Consider the following 17,146-nt stretch of genomic DNA (forward strand, 5'->3'; position numbering starts at 1 on the left):
CAAGGAAGGGTCCCACAATCTACAAAAGACATCTAACTTGTTGGGCAGAGACTACAGTCTTTTTCAGTCCACACCTTCTTTGCTCCTAGAAACTGACTGTCCTGGGCTTCTTCTGCCCAAACGGGCCTCTAGTTGTCCCGCGGGACTGAGGCTGCTGGGCCAGCGAGCGAGCAACCAGGCCAGGCGGCTGAGCGAGTGGGCGCGGGAGCGGCTCCTTTAAGGCCCGCGTCAGGCCGGGCCGGAGGGGCGGGGCCTCGGCGGGGCCGCCGCGCGGCTTCACCTGCAGTTCGGAGCGCGCGGAACAGAGGCGCGGGCGGCTGCGAGGCCGGCGGACGCACCGGCCGAAGGGAGCGCGCCGCCGGCCCACTTGGCCTGGCTCCCGGAGCCCGGGCGGCGAGCGCGGAGAGCAGCAGGGCGGGCGCGGGCGGAGCATCGCCGCGGCGAGGGAAGCCGGGCACCGGGCGAGCGCCGGGGCGGCGCGGCGGGGACGATGACCACGGGCTCGGTGCTGCCGCTGCTGCTGCTCGGGCTCTCGGGCGCACTACGGGTAAGTTGCCACCTTTCCGTTCGCGGGCGGTCTGGGAACCCGTGAGGCTAGCCGGTCTCTCCCGGTCTTCTCAACCCGCCGCCCGCGCTGCGCGAAGCCTCCCGCTATCGGAGCCGGGAGCCGCGGGGATGAGCGGGCGGGACCCCGGGTGGCATCTCGTTGCCCGATCTGCGCTCTGGGGCCGCCCTCCGTAGTGTAGTACTCGCTTCTACCTCCCGGCAGCCGCGCATCCGGAGTTCCAGCCGCGCGCCGGGTTAGGTCGGCTGCGCGGGGCGCTCGCCCCGGTCCCGTGGGTGCCGCGGAGCTCGGCTGCAGTGGGAGGCGGAGGCGACTAAGGGGCGCGGGGCTTTAGCAGCGGGGTCTGGCGGGTCCTTCCGACTTAGAGAGGGATCGGGAGAAGGGCACTGCGGGAGCGCGAGGCACTGAGCCCGGGGACTGGAGCTGGACACCCGCGCTGTCCCCGCACGGTCTCTGTGCGGTCCCCAGCCGGCTCCGCCGGTTGACTCTGGCTCGCTGCAGGGCCTCTGCACAGCTCATCGGCAGCTCCCGCAGCGACCCTGGGCGGAGACCGAATGGCCCGAACCCCCTCTCGTGGCCGATCGGTCCGGTGGCCTGCTCGCTACCACGCCGAGGTAATGTCTCCGACGAACCGGGGCTGGTGACCGGCTGCTCTGAGGCCATCGGACCATCGCCCTGTGCGGGGAACACGCCCCGGGAGGACAGAAACTTTCCCGGCCGACTTTTGCCTCCTGCGGGCTGCAAGTGCATTTCGGAGCTGTGGTCCCCAAGAATCGGATGCTATTCTGAGCTTGGCCCAGGGAAGGTCCCTGACCCAGCCCTCCCTCTCCTAGCCTCCGGAGCCGGGTACTGGAGTCCGAGCTACAGGCTGTAGGCTGCGGGTGGGCTCCCAGCCGAACCCGGTCGGAGCTGTTGCGCGCAGCTGGAGGACTCGGCCGCCAGGGAGGCGCGTTCCGCTCCGGCGGCCCGCGAAGCTGAGACTGCGGGGTGCTGGCTGCTCCCAGCGGCTCCGGGAGCTGGCTCACCAAGGACTGGGAGCCTGGTACTCCTTCTCCTCCTTAGCGGAGTGGATTAGTGGGGACACATGCTATCTCTTTTGGTTCCTGGCAGCTTGGGTGGAACCCCTTACCCATTGCCTTCCCTTCCCTACACATCTAGAATCCAGAGGAAGAGAGAGAAAGCCCTTCTGGTCAGTTAGGGGAGCCTTTTCTCCTGAGTAGGCTTTAAATGGGGCTTCAGAGTGAGCAAGAGTCTAGGACATTGGGTGGGTGAACTTCACACACACACACACACACACACACACACACACACACACACACACACTGGAGCACCTTGCCTCCTTGCAGCCTAATGGCAGAACTGGTCACTCTCTGCTCAGCTTGGAAACAGCCCTAGAATCACTGGATTTCCCAGCTCCCTTTCTTAGAACTCCACCCCTGTGGCCTGCAGAGGGAGGCTTCCTCCTCCTCACCTAGCCTAAAGGCAGAGCTCTGCAGCCTGGAGAGAAGGTTCTTACCAGAGCTCCCTCTCTCTCCACGGCCTGGCTTTGCCTGTAGATGGGTGAACCGCTGGTGACACCTCCTCCTGCTGCTGCTGCTGCTGCTGCTGCTGCTGCTGCTGCTGCTGCTGCTTCTGCTTCTGCTTCTGCTTCTGCTTCTGCTTCTGCTTCTGCTTCTGCTTCTGCTTCTGCTTCTGCTTCTGCTTCTGCTTCTGCTTCTGCTTCTGCTTCTGCTCAACCACCTCTCTTGGACACCTCTCTGACTTTTCCCCCTGCCATTCACCAATAAGGCCCCTCTGGTTTCTGGTCTAGGCATCAGCTGACCCTGTGCGTCCCATAGAAGTGGATACAGCTTTCCAGTTAGGAAAGCCTCTCCAAGCCTGGGCCAATAGAACCTGAAGTCCCCCAGAGACCTGAGGATCCCCATACCACCTCTGGGTGGAGATGGTGCTTTATCTGCACTCTCCTCGGTAGAGGCTTGCGAGGTGGCCGTGACAAATGTAGGTTGGAATAGATTTCTATGAACTTACGTTGGCTTCGCCGTCTCCTTTCCACCCCCAGGCCCACCGTGAGGATCTTACAGTCAGAGAGGCCTGTAAGGCTGGCTTCTCCGAAGAAGGCTACACTGCATTGATCTCCCCAAATGTCCTGGAAGGAGAGAAGCTACTCAAAGGTAGTGTGGGGTGTGTGAGGGGTGGAGGGATGAAGTGGAAGGCTTGGCTGGCCTTGGAGCACTGCTCTCTGCAGAGAGACGGCTGTGGAATCAGTGAGGTTCCAGTGGGGCCAACTGAGAGGCTCTTTGCATGTGGTGAATGATTCGGAAGGGCCTGCCTGTCATTTTGGACTGAGGTGAATCATATCCTGTGCGACAAATGAGAATCTGGGTGGAACACCGTCACCCAATGCCGTGCAGGGAGACTCCCTTACTGAGTATTTTCATGTATGAAATGCAGGACTCTTAAATTATCCCCACTTGGAAATGCGTGACAAAGCAGACGATGTTGTTGGGAGCTCGGTAAATAAGCCCACAGACGTTCTGCTCACAAATGTGGCATCTGGCTTTCACGACTGCCCCTCCAATGACAGGAAAACCTACGGGGAGCCGTATCCGTGAGCTTCTGGAATGGTGATGTGCAAGGGGCAGAAGGAAATAGATAGCTGGAAAACTCATTGCAAACCTATCTGTACTCCCTTTCCAGACAAACTAATTAAACTTTTTTGGTTTCATAGAGCAGGAGATAAGAGGCTGGGTTCTGGGGGTTCAGAGTCTGGGAGCTCTTGCTCTTGGCTTCAGATTCCTAGAAGTTTTCATGGAGACAGGGGAAGCGGGCTTTCATTCAGGTATAAAAGATGAATTTCCATAGTGGCTATGAAGTCCTAAGGCTGTTGACTAACGCCCCTCCCCCAGGTTTGTGTTCTAAGAAACAGAGCAGCTGTCTGTGAACAGGCGTGCACAAGCGTGCACAGGCGTGTAAAAGCTCTTCCCTGCACACGGAATACAGGGTGGTCTAGGCACATCTGCCTCGCAGCAATGGTCTGCATGACTCAAAAGTGCCTGTGAGTTCACTATGATATAAAATCTTAGACTTCAAGCATTGTAAGACTTTTTTCTTTCGTGTGTGTGTGTGTGTGTATGTGTGTGTGTGTGTGTTAGCTTAGTTGTATGGTTCTCAGTTGTGAACTTCACAGATGATATCCCATTGCAATGCCAGGTTGGTCATGCCTGCTGGATCTGCCCGCTTCCAGAAGGAATCTTTCATATTCTTGTTCCTTACAAATTATGTGAATGAAGACAATGGCCAACTTTCCATACCTGATTTTTGTTTTATTATTGCGAAGCAGAAGCTATTGACCATTGCTGATCATAAGAAAGGAAAGGAAGGCAAGAAGGAAGGAAGGAAGGAAGGAAGGAAGGAAGGAAGGAAGGAAGGACTTTAGGCAGTTGTCTAAGGGGTGGGTCTCAGTGAGAAACTGTATTCAGCACACTCCAAGAGCTGTGTATGTGTTTTGCTTTGACTGTGGTGATGTGGGCCACCTTCTCAAGTCTAGTGTGGCTCATCCCTGCCATTCCTGCCTTCTGGACTCCCTCATGCTGACCCTGGGACACAAGGCCTCTGGGAGCCTAACAAACACAAGGAGATCTTGCCACACCCAATGACCAGGGACTCAAGAGAAGAAAAAAAAAGGTAACAAGGAATGTCTGCAACAGATAAGAAATTTCTAAATTTCTGCAATGCTTCCTAGATCCCACTACCATCATGGCCATGTGTGTAGCCGGGCCTAAATGTATACCCTGGTCCTGGTAAGCATGAAGGGGACCATCCTGGGTTTATCTGATGCGATACCGGTGGGCTTTATACAGCAGGCCTAGATCCGGGGAGAATGTGGCATCCATGTGTCTGGAGTCTGTGCTCCTGTGCCCAGGCTCAGTGGTGGGTTTCAGCCACAGCCACGGCACAGTCTGCTCGCTCCCACAGTCACGGCACCCTCTGCTCGCTCCCACAGCCACCACACCCTCTGCTCGCTCCCTGTTTTCCTCCCCTTGAGCTTGAGGCGCAAGATATCAGGAGCGAGGATGTTTTTACATCTTAGAAATAATTTTGCGCACGTGGAGGTGAGAGCGGAGGCCCGCAGCACACTCAAGCTAGGACATGCAGAAACAGCTGGGTGTGCAGAAAACTTTGCCGCTCTGAGAGCACAGTGAGCAAGCCTCTGTCAGAAACAGGCCCAGAGCTCGGAGCTTCTGGTAGGTTCTGTACTAAATAGATAATGACTACTGATAATTGAGTTATTCCGAGCGAGAGAGCTTAACCTTACTTAATTTGACAAGCAGAGCTTCCCAGTCGTGGTTTTACGGTGAGCACGCCATGAGCTATTACTGGCCGCCCCGTGGCTTCCTCTCAATGCCTGAGTCAGCTCACCGGCAGCCCGGACCTTCACATTCTAGCAGGAGAGATTTGTTACATAGTAATTAACTTGTTTGTGATAAATGGGTGGAGGAAATGTCGTGGCATTTTGTTTTATGTCTAAATGAAAAGGATTTGCATTCTAAAAAAAAATCCTGCTAATTAGGCTTAAAATAGTTTTCCCCAACAGGGTAACAAGTGCCTGTATATCCACCCTTTGGAGGTTCAGAACCACCAAGGACAGAAGACGGGATGCTCCTTGGCCCACACTGTTCCAGGGCTACTTGGCCTTGTATGTTCCTGGTGCCTCTGCTGGCGAACACTGAAAGTTGCCGGCAGGGCAGCCTTGGCTCTGTTTTTAGAATAATTTACTTATGATGACTGATGTAGGCCAATATCTAAATATGATGGTCGGGTTCTGAGGGCTATCAAGCAGCCTGCTCTGAGCCCTGTGTCAGGCTGGGACAAGTTCGTAAGCCAGCATCTGTTTCTCTGCTGGGTGAATTATTAATGGTCAACCCGCCCAAGGAGGCTGCAGGCCAATACGATGTCCTGTGTTGTCTTCCCACAAGAAGGACTGAGTCTGTTCCACCCTGCCTAATCTCATGGGTGGGAGAACCCTGCAGGTGGCAAGGTTTCAGGTGTCTTGGAGGAGAAAGGGATTTGTAGTTTGGGTCCCCCCCACAATCTTGGAGAAAGGTGACTCTCAGGGCAGGCCTTGTTTGCTGTGTAGCAGCAGGCAGGCCGGGGCTGGGCAGTCACCTGAGGAGAGTGTGTGCTGAGTTCAAAGAAGTTAGAAAGAAGGGCTTTCATTTCATTAGTGACTTCATTTAAAGATTTCCTCCTTTTCTCCGTCCTCTATTAGCCTGGGACAGTCTGTGTACTGGCCACACCCATTCCTTGTCAACTAGCTGTGTCTCCTACATAAACCTCGAGGGTTGCAGAGGTAATGGGCCTGTCACTAGTTTTTATCATGTTTACAACACCAAGACTTACTTGGCCAACAGGCTAAGACCTAATTAACAGAGCCTTGAATAAACGGGGTTGATTTTATTCACACTACCAGTGCTGAGGTATCATGGCCTAGGAGTGGGCAGTGGATCAGACCCACGCCCATCACACGCTCCGTCTCTATTCCTTCCACTCTGCCGTCAAAACTGCTACTGTACTGCCACGTCGCTCTGGACCAGCTGCTGCTGCTCTGTGTGTTGCATCTGAGTTCACAGCAGAAGAAATAGAAGACCCCTCTGCATTTCTTTCCTGTCTCGGGGAACATTTTCTCATGATCCCTGCAAGGGTCTTCTTCAGCTGTCACCCGGTCACGTGGTGTTCTGAGCTGCACAAAGTGCACTGTTACACTTGTTTTAAATCAGTTGTCTCAGAAAAGAACTGAAGGTCCCATTCTAGGAGTCCCGTTTTAGGAGGGAGGGAGGGAAAGACGCCATGCAAATGGCCTTAGTGCCTGGCAAAAACTGTTTTCCCAGTCCTAGGGTCTGTGCCTGAAGAAGAAAGGCATGCCATGAATTAGTTGTTTCTCTTCCTCCCTCTCTTCCTCCCTCCCTCCCTCCCTCCCCCCCTCCCTCCCTCTCTTCTTCCCTCCATCCCTCTCTCCCTCCCTCCCTCCCCATCCCTCTGTCCCTCCTTCCCTCCCCCTCCCTCTGTCTCTCCTTCCCTCCCCTCCCTCCTTCCTCCTTCCCTCCCCTTGTGGCTCAGCTTTGCCTCAGACTCATCATGTAGCTATGAGTGGCTCTGAACATTCCCCATCCTCTATCTCCTCTCTAGGAGTTGAGGATTGTGCCTGACCCCTGACCCCTATGCTTATGGGAAGACAGTTGGGCAAAGGTCATAAAAGGCACCTGGGGTCAATGTCTAAGACACATTGAATCCAAAAAGCAGTGAATTCCAGAGATTCTGTCTTCCTTTTTTAAAATAAAGATTTATTTTAATTTTATATGTATGTATTTGCCTGCACATATGTATATGTACCGAGCGCATACAGTACCTGTGGGGGCCAGAAGAGGGCATCAGATTCCCTGGAACTGAAGTTCAGGCCATTGCCAGTCATGTGAGTGCTGGAACTGAATCTGGGTCCTCTGTAAGAACAGTCAGTGTTTGCTCCCTGAGCCTCACTTCCCAACCATTCTTTTTTTTTTTAAATAATTCATCAAGAAGTGTCTTTTGCCCATGTGGCTTGATGGGACCCAACTCTCAACCCCAGCGATTCTGGCAGGGCAGAAGGCTTGGGCAGGTGTGAATGTGCTCAATGCCCGTCTTGCCCTGAGCCTCCTGGGGAGCTGGGCTGTGTTGTAAGGAAACAGCCTGGAGAGACGTTCTTGCTCAACACGTGACAGAGTGGGAACTGCTACAGAGACTGAAATTGAGACTTGAGTGGCATGTCTGGAACCCTCAGACCCCATGGCTGCCTGGCCGTGGCTCACCTTGCTCAATCTCTGTACTGGCCTATGTGGCCGACTGTGGGCCTCATTTAAAATGTCTATAGGCTTTTACACTCTCATGGCAATGTGGCCTCTTTCTGGTCAGTAGTATTTAATTAGGTTAGGCTTCTGGGAAAGCTAGATTAAAAAAAAAAATTGTGACAGAGGGGGAAAAAAAAGACTAAGTTGGCCATGCCTGTGTCCTTTTCCCTCTGTCTGGAATATAGACATAATTCTTGTTGGTCGAGTAGCTTTTTGTGACTACCAGAACGGTGGGGCTGGCCTCGCCACAGATCACCCTCGAGCCTTGGCAAAGGTGAGACAGGTAAATCGGAGACAGCCCAGTGAGTGACTAAGAACAGCCCCCAATGTAGGGACAGTAATAGCTGTGGGCACCAGCTGTCAAGCTCCTACCTGAGCTGCTGTATCTGGCTCTTTTACCCAGCCTGAGACCTGACCTCTGTTCTTTTGTGCTTTGGTGTTTCCTGCTGGCACACTGGAGTGCAGGGAACGTATAGGGTACATCAGAAAATATTTGATATTTAAAACAAACAGCTACCCCTTCGGATTTTCATCCAGCCAGGAACAAAGATACATTAAATGTGTCAGCACTGGGCCTTCACCCAAACCTCCACGAAATACTGGCTCCAGGGGTGTCCTTGGAACCCTACAGGAGCAGAAGCCATGCTGGGTGCCTTCCCTGTATGTTCCAAGTCTCCACCAACACACTAGAGTCTTGACAAGATCAGAGGATCATGAGGCTGAAGGGGAAACAGCCCTGGACACCAAGCTGGCTTGCTTGCTGCTTCCTGTGGCCAGAGGAAGTTGTCATTAGCACGAGGCACCATGCTTCTCTTGGCTGTCATTCTAGGGGTCTCCCCAGGATGACCGTACTGTCTCTAGGGCCAGTCTCAGCATGAGTCATTGATATTTTTTGACAGTCATTCTCTAACTGGTGTCTTATACAGGCTACCATGTATAAGGTAGTATAAAGCAGCAGGGCTCTCTAGTATAAAGGGGAACTGGGCCCAGGGAGATGAGAAACAGCGCTCATCCCCAAGTGTGTGGTTCACACAGAGAGAGGGTCCTGGCAGCCAAGGAAAAAAGTGCACACACCCCTGGTGTTCTTCTACCTGTCCCTCTGTTCCTGTCTGTAAGTGACAGCCTTGGGAGACGGATCCCAGAGTCCCACTGCCTATAAGGAAATGAAGGCCTAATCGGCTCTTTATTACATGCCCTGCCAGGGATCCCAGCACCTTCCATACTCTATCCCCATGACATGCTGATGTCAGACAATAGCATTCTTTGTAGCTTCTAGGATTATCACACCAGTCCCACGCAAGGTGTGGGGACACACTGAAGACTCGCTGTCTTTAATCAAACCGTAAGACGAAGGGGCACGAGACTCCAGCTTCTGAGCAGCCCTCTGCAGGTATCTCAGTAGATCTTCAAAAGTCTGCTACTAGATCAGGGACTGAGGGTCAGTGTGCAGCCGATTGGCTGAGCTGCTTTCCTTCCCGCTGTCCAGCCCCGTGTCCCCACCTGCTTCTCGTCCCCCTGTGACGTCAGAGCAGGTGGCATAGAGAACCCAGAAACACATGTGCACAGTCGGATCCCCCATATGTTCAGAGCCACTGGCACAGCTGAGGGTGACCAGGAGATGTGTTGACTGTCCCTCTGCTCAGAGAGTTGTGTGACAGAAACTGAGTGTCAGCATCCCTCTATAAGCGCTGCTCCTGTTCAGACCTGTTCAGACCTAACTCCTTGGACCACTGGGCTTGCACCGACAGCTCTGACTTTGGAAGGCTGGGATTTTGCAGCACCAGTTCCGGGCAGGACTTTCCCCCAGCTTTCAGCTTGTTCCACTGGGCATGTAGCACAACAGGTTGCAGATGAAGGTCTGGCCAGCTCTCGAAGCCTGAACACACTGCTCCCAGCTGGGTTTATGCATAGAAGCACTGTTACATCATGTTGTGACCTCAGGCACTAGGGCTCTGGAGGGAGGCTGGTCACAGGTTCATATGAAGGTCCCAGAATTCCACTGCCTGACACACCTTCTGAAGGACCTGCAGACATACAGTCCTCATCTCCTCGTATGTGTGTCCTTTCTGTTGGGACGTGGGGTCCTGGCTTGTTGTTGAGCCCACCTATTCTAGTCTCTCAGTGTGATCTGAAGCACCACAGAGCTCCAGGGTCCAGGCTCTTTCTCTGGTTCCTGCAGGCCAAGTCCTTGTGAACCTCTGTGTGAGGTTTCCCTACGCTTCCTACTCTTGCAGGGCACAGGATCCATTCCAACAAGTAGCACTTATACACATTTCTATATAAAATGTTATTCATGCTTATGTGCACGGACGTTTTGCCTGCTTGTATGTCTGTGAACCATCCGCATGCCTGTGAAGGCCAGAAGAGGGTGTCAGATGTCCTGGGACTGGAGTTCTAGATAGGTGTGAGCCACCAAGTGGGTGCTTGGAATTGGGAATGAAACCACGGTCCTCTGTAAGGGCGACCTGTGCCCTTTACTACTGAGCCATCGCTCCAGACCAAGACTTATTTTTATCAGCTGCCAAGACATTGGAGGTTTTGTTTTGCTTCAGAAATAGTGATTTTCCAATTCCGCCCTTGCTGGGTTTGTAAATTTTACTAAAGATCACAATGAACTTCATAATACAGTCTAAATGAACTGTGTGTGCTGAACAGGCACCTGTGGTGTTTCTTCATGATCCTTCATGGTCTTAATTTCAGAATGTGGAAACTCCGTGAATTCCCCAAATTTGCAAGTGGATATGGGTTGAAGAGTGAGGCCGGGTGTTCCTCCCCCTCCCCTCCTTCTTTTTTCCTTTGAAAGTATGGCTGAGCAAGTGGCAGAACTAGTCAGGAGGTGAGAGCAAGCAGACAGCCATTCATCCTTTCCAAGAATGTGCCTATTATTCTGACTTCTTGAAGGAGCAATTTTTCCTGTGAGTGAATTCCACTATAAAAAAAAAAATGCCATGAGCCTAGAGAAGCCTGGGTCTATGGAGAATGATAAAGTTCCCCGGATTACCCTCAGGGCATCTGCTTGCTTCTTTATCCCCAGAGGGGTCTGGCCTGTGTTGTGGACCCTAACTCTGGGCTGCCCTCTTCCTGCCCCCTCTAGTACTGTCCATATTGGCCCAGGCGCCATCTTCCTGGTAGCCTGTTACTGCGTGTTTCTTTCTGTGAATTAGCATGTATATGTGTTTTTGTTGAGCTCTTCATGATCGCCCCACCTCAGGAGGCCTGGTCTTCTTTCATGTCACGCGTATTCCGCGACCTCACCTCTTCCCCAATACCTTCTTTCTTCACGGTCTCCCTTCTGTGTTTGCGACCTCTATCCATACACGTGCACACAGATGCACACACACAGCAATTAAAAGCTGAGATCTGCATGTGAGAAGGAACATAAGGCTTTGTCTTTTTGAAAACTGGCCACCCCACTTAACATAGTAATTTCCAAATCTGTCAGGGTTTTTTTTTTTGTGTGTGTGTGTGTGTGTGTGTGTGTGTGTGAATTTTTCACGGTTTCATTTCTCTTTATAGCTAAATAAACTTCCATCGTACATACTTCCTGCACTCTCACTATCTACTCTGTTAATGAACATCTAGGCTGACTTCACCTCCTGGGTATCACGAGCAGAGAAGCAATGGATCTGGGAGTGTCTCTATGTAGTATATAGACCCTTGGACATATGCACAGTATCTTGGGTCATACCAATTCCACTTTTAGTTTTCTGGAAAACCCCTCATCTCATTTCCATAATTTCCACACCAGTTTGCATCTCCACCAACAGAAAATAATTCCCCATTTCCTCATGAGCATTTGCCATTTTCTGTGTTCTTACTCAGTACAGGGTGTGGGGCAGGGCAGACTGGAATGGCCAGTAGTGCTTGCTGTTCTTCCATAGGTCATCAGTGCTGGTAACTTGCCATGTTGGGCAGTGTCTTAGCCACTGTTGTTGCTGAGAAGAGACACCATGACCAAGGAACTAATAGAAAGCCTTCAACCGGGGACTTACTCAGTCTCAGAGATTTAGTCCGTCTCATCATGGTGGGGCACAGTGGTACGCAAGCAGGCACTGGAGCTGAGAGTTACTTCCAGATCCATAGGCAGATAGAGAGAGCCAGACACGGGTCCTGGCTTTGGGATTCTGAAACTTCAAGGCCCCACTTCCAGCGCCACACTTCCTCCAACAAGGCCACACCTCCACTTCCAACCCGGTCAAAGAGTTCCAGTCCTTGGTGACTAAGCATTCAACTATATGAGCCTTCGGGGGGGGGGGGTGTACTTATTTAAACCACTACAGGCAGCTCACAACTGCCTGCAACTCCAGTTCCAGAGGATTTGATGCCCTCTTCTGGCCCCCAAGGGCACTCACACCATGTATGCATATACAAGATACACATAAATATGTAAAAATAAACAAAAAATTTAAAGATAACAAAGGATTGAGGGTATAGCTCAGTGGGAAAGCACTGGGCCAGCATTTGCAAAGCCCCAGGCTTACTCCCCAGCACCGCAAACTTAAGCAGAGCAAGACACTTGCCTATCTGTGACCAGGCTGTGCCTACACAGACCATTTCTTTCCAGTGCCCCATCAGGGGTCAAGGGTGAAGGACATCCGGTATCCAGAGGATGCGACTTGTGCCTATGTCTCCTTGTGTGATTCTGCTCCGGTACCCACAGATTTCCGGTGGCTCTAAGGGATTGCTCAGGTCACAGGCTACAGACTTAGGCTCTGTAGGTTTCCCCCAGTTTACAGACAATATAGTTCTTACTGTAAGACAGTTCACACAGATGTAGAGCTCAGCCGCCAGCAGTTCTGAGTGTCAGGAGGTGGCCGTAGGCTTCAGTGGGCTGAAATGAAGGTGACAGACTGGCTCCTCCTGAGGGATCCAGGGGAGAATTTTCCAGTTTCCAGTGGCCACTGTTCTTTCTATTCCCAGCCGGGAGGCACCATCCCTGCTCCAGACATGCTTCCTTCTGCTCTTCCTCTCATCCAACTTACAACAATCTATGATGGCAGCGGCTCACCACACAAGCTGTGATCATCTTCAACTCTGAAGTCTTCAGTTTAACCAAGAGCTTCTCTCTTATCTCAGCATGCCCTGTGCAGAGGGCCAGGACTCCATAGTGAGGACACTGCAGCCACTTCTGGGAATCTCCCTGGCTGCCATGTATGAAGACTTACTGAGCTCCCTACAGCAGGCAGCAGCCCATGGAGGCATGCCTACTGGGGAAACTGAGGCAGTGAGCCACCACTGTCAGGGAGCGCTCTGTGAAAAGAGAGCTTCAGCCCTTTACAGCTGTCCATTTCTTCTCAGTCCATCCTGCCCTGCACGCCCACAACGATGCAGTCTTCTGCTTTGCCCTGTGTCCATAATTAGGACTCAGAAGGACAGCTGCATCCCAGTAGCCAGCTGAGAGGAGGCCGGCCATGGGAATGTCTGAAGGCAGACCCTGCCAAACAGCTACAGGACTTCCTATCCGACTGCTTTAACTTGGCCTCCTTCGAATTCACTGTGTTTCCTTACTGATAGTGTGTGGGGATTTAGGGAGGATTAAGGTAAGCCTTTAGGGACAGATGAATATCCACAGGCACTCCAGAGATGCCTGTACCTCGCTAATAGTCAGATGGACCTTGTGGAGCTTGGGTGCTTCCAGTCTAGGTGAGTGGCACAGGTCAGCCACAGGCGTGGGAGGTATACTTAGTCCTCCCCTCTGCCCCCAGAGAGTGCCTGTTCCATTTGAAACTTCTAGCCCTAGAATGGAGGCATTGTGTTTGTCCTGAGTGTGGACCTGTCTCCTGGTGTCTCTGAACTTTCTAAGGCTTGGTTCCTGGTTGTTCCAGGAACCTGGAGGAAATCGAGCCACCATTGCCTCAGGTGCCCGACGAGAAGAAGTGCTGGGCTCTCGTTTGTGCTGCCCAAACATGAGTGTGTACAAATCACTATAGGAGTGATTTTCTTATCACTGTGACCATGTACCTGACACATTCTATCTTGATAGAGGAAGGTGTCATTTTGGTTCATGGTGGATGCAGTCTGACATCATGATGGGTAGCTTGGTCCACGCAGCCCATCAAGTAGAGACAGAAGACTGCCAAGTGCTCAGCCGACTTTCTCTTGTTTTCCCTCATTACTAAAGACCGAGCTCATGAGATAAAGTCACCCGTATGCAGGGTGTGCTTTACCCCTACTTTTAACACTCTGGAAATTCCTCTACAGACACATCCACAGGTGAACCTCATGTACGGCCCAGATGTTTTATAACCTAATCAAGTAGGCAATCAAAATTAACTTCCACAGGTCCACCCCTTTGTCAACCTGACACCCAAATATATCACTTTATAAAATAACAGTCCATCTCTGGCTGCCACAGGCCATTAGACATCTCATACCACAGAATAAGAGCCTAAAACACCATAGTCTTTCTTAGTAGTTTTAACAGCCTGAAAATGCAGCCTAAAGTCTTTTGAGAATCAAGGTGATCTCTGAGCTGTGGACCACTATAAATTAAACAAACAAATAAACAAACACTAAATTACCCATTTCGAACACATGCACAGAGTAAACATTTCCATTCTGAAAGGGATGGATGTGATCCTAGCAAGGAAAGGGGGGCCAAAGTGAGACAGAGACCCAGCAGGGAAAGCACCAAGCCATGCAGCTCCATACTGGGCATCTGGAGATCTTGGTGATCACCTGGGTGCCAGCAGACTTGAAAGTTCCATTCTTCCATCTTTGACACCTTTGGCACATATAGCCTCTTTTTCTTCAGGGGAAGCTGGATTCAGTCCACACCAGCACCTTTCATCTGCAGATATCCCACGCTTCTTGAATTTCTACCATGTTTGTTGCAACTCAGGACTCCTCTGTCACAGATTGGTATAACACTTTCCCATGGCCTCGCTGGGGAGAACCCAGCCCTGCCACACATTGCCTGATGCCATTGGCTTTCGGGAACATTGGTGCAAGCCCCCGTGACCTCTAACCCTTACATTCCGCATATCTGCAAACCAACACCACGCAGATGGTGCTGTTACACTCTCCTGCCAGCCCCCTCTAGTCCCAGAGCTGTAGTGGCCCCTGTGTGCCTCCTTGGCTGAGCACGGGGAAACACCTCCCCAGGCAGTTAGTTGCTCTTCAGCAAGGAGCCCTTCAACTGATTCACACTCCAGGGTCTCTACTTTTAAGCTTGAGTCACATCCTCACAAGCTGGAGCCCTTGATGGATGGAAGGTTGCCTTGAAGGTACCTGTCCTGTTACTGCAGTACAAAGTGAAAAGTACTCATTTGTTTATCTTGTGTGTGAAGGGTGCTTATATGTGTTGGACTGTGTATTGTACATGTGGACATTCTGGTGGGAAAAGTAGAGGGGGCTAAAGGCATGGGGAGGCTGGAGTCAGTAATAGGAACCACCTTATTGTTAATTAATTAATCAATTAATCAATCAATGAATTACTTTGAGAGTCTTTCCCAGGCTATCTTAGAACTGACTATGTAACATGAACTGGCCTCGAACTCACAGAGATCCTCCTGCCTCTGCCTCCCTGGTGCTGTAACCAAGGGCGTGCTCTTCCCTACCCAGCAAGAATGTGAACTGCTTTTCTTACTGATGAAGACTTGAAAAAGTTTCTGAGGCAGGGTCTCACTGTTTGTCCCTAGCAGGCCTGGAAGTTGGTATGTAGACCAGGTTGGCACTGAACTCAGAGATCCGTCTGCCCCTGCATCCTGAATGCTGGGACTAAAGGTGTTTGCTTCCCATCTTATTTTTGTGGGACAGTCTCTCACTAGTTTGGCTGTCTCTGCCCCTCCCCTGAGTGCTGGGATTATGGGTGTGTGCTACTGAGCCAGCTTTGCTGCCGGTGCCGAGGAGCTCAACCGAGGTCCTCAGGCTTGTGTGGCAAGCACCTCTCTGATGAGCTATCTCCCCAGCTCTGAAAGGTTTCTTTTAGGGCACACTAATCTTATTAACGACTGTAATTGGTTCCTCCACACCCGCCGTGGCTGTGCCTTTGAATTTGCTCACACTCTCATCCCCTCCAAGCTGAACAGTTTCCCTTTTCATATCTGTCTGCCATCATAGCTCTGACCAAGAGCAGTGAGCCGTAGCTTCGCCATGTTTCCTCTGACAGACAGCCTCAGCCATTGCTTTTGAACCTGGTCTCACTCAATTTATGTGGGCGTGGGCAAATATAGCTAGATTCTGTGTCAGAATGGCCTCTAGCCCAGTCCAGATAGACTCCTTGTCCTCTGAAGCATCGTGAGCCTGTCCTTTTCTGTCAGCCTTTCTCCCAGCAGTCTGTTCTTCCAAATGTTCGCCACGAAGGACCACTAAGCTCTGCTTACAGACTTCTGTGGCTTCTCTAGACCACAGCTCTGCCTTTTTCCAAATTCTTTTCACAAACCAGTTTTGAAAGATGACAGCCATGTGGTTCAGGGGATCCCACTTGTTGATCTGTTGTTTCTGTATTGCTTGCGTTTCTCATCTTTGTGACCAGATTCACAACAAAGCACAACTTAAAAGGAAAGGTTTGTTTTGGTCACTGTCAAAAGAATGTAGTCTGCTATGAAGAGGGAGGCTTGGGATGAGGCAGAGGCTCGGGAGGGCCTGGGTTCAGCTTCCATTCTTCCATTTTCTTTTTCCCCTTTGTATGGCCCCAGAACCACAGCTCTTTGGTTTTCTGCCCACATGCAGGATGGGGCTTCCTTCCTCATCAGAACCTGTCTGGAAACTCTCCAAGACACACCCAGAAGTGCCTCCTCTGTGATTTCAAATCTTATCAGGTTGACGATTGTCTTACTTAGGGTTTTACTGCTGTGAACAGACACCATGACCAAGGCAGCTCTTAAAAGGACAACATTTAATTGGGGCTGGCTTACAGGTTCAGAAGTTCAGTCCATTATCATCAAGGTGGGAGCATGACAGCGTCCAGGCAGGCATGGTGCAGGTGGAGCTGAGAGTTCTACATTGTCATCTGAAGGCTTCTAGCAGAATGCTGACTTCCAGGCAGCTAGGACAAGGGTCTTGAAGCCCACACCCACAGTGACACACCTACTCCAACAGGGCTACACCTTCTAATAGTGCCACTCTCTGGGCCCAGCATATACAAACCATCACAACATTGAAGATAGACCACCACACCATCTCTGTCAGTGTACCCAGAAAACTGAAAGGGAACCTCAGAGCAATCCAAACTGAAACTGCCACAGGTCACAGACAGCATCTGGCTAGGAAAAGGTTACTTAGATGACCCAGCCATGATTTCCCAATCGAAAATCAGAGGTTCAGAATGGTCAACTCTGGTCTGAGTCCTGCCTGGCTGGTGCTCACTCAACTGGCTTGGCTTCTGAGTCTAATCTCAGACCGTCTACAGTGAGATGGAGAGAGAGCCCCAAAGAGGTCCATCTTCTGGGAACCCACTGTATAGAGAAGAGGTCTTTGCAGGTATATTTAAGTATCTCAACATGATGTCACCCCAGGTGTAGTAGTTTGAATAAGAATGGCCCCTATAGGTTCACATATTTGAATGCTAAATCACCAGGGAGTGCAACTGTTTGGTGGAATTAGAAGGATTAAGACTCATGGCCTTGCCAAGGAAATGTATCACTGGAAACAGGCTTTGAGGTTTCAATAGCCCAGGCTAGGGCCCATTTCTCTCTCTCTCTCTCTCTCTCTCTCTCTCTCTCTCTCTCTCTCTCTCTCTCTCTCTCTCTTGGGTGTG

At 51.4% G+C, this 17,146-nt stretch overlaps 1 protein-coding gene across 1 annotated transcript in view; it reads left to right on the forward strand.

The window, feature by feature from the left end:
* The first annotated feature begins 305 nt into the window (after positions 1 to 305).
* Positions 306 to 17,146, forward strand: part of Cdh4 (cadherin 4) — a 465,577-nt gene continuing 448,736 nt past the window's right edge. The window contains exons 1-2 of the mRNA XM_028774065.1: positions 306 to 547; positions 2,625 to 2,736. Of these exons, the coding sequence (XP_028629898.1) occupies positions 491 to 547; positions 2,625 to 2,736 (169 nt within the window). The 5' untranslated portion in view covers positions 306 to 490. The remainder of the gene's footprint in view (positions 548 to 2,624; positions 2,737 to 17,146) is intronic.

This window comes from Grammomys surdaster, unplaced genomic scaffold, assembly GCF_004785775.1.
Source record: "Grammomys surdaster isolate TR1022 unplaced genomic scaffold, NIH_TR_1.0 238, whole genome shotgun sequence".
NCBI lineage: Eukaryota > Metazoa > Chordata > Mammalia > Rodentia > Muridae > Grammomys > Grammomys surdaster.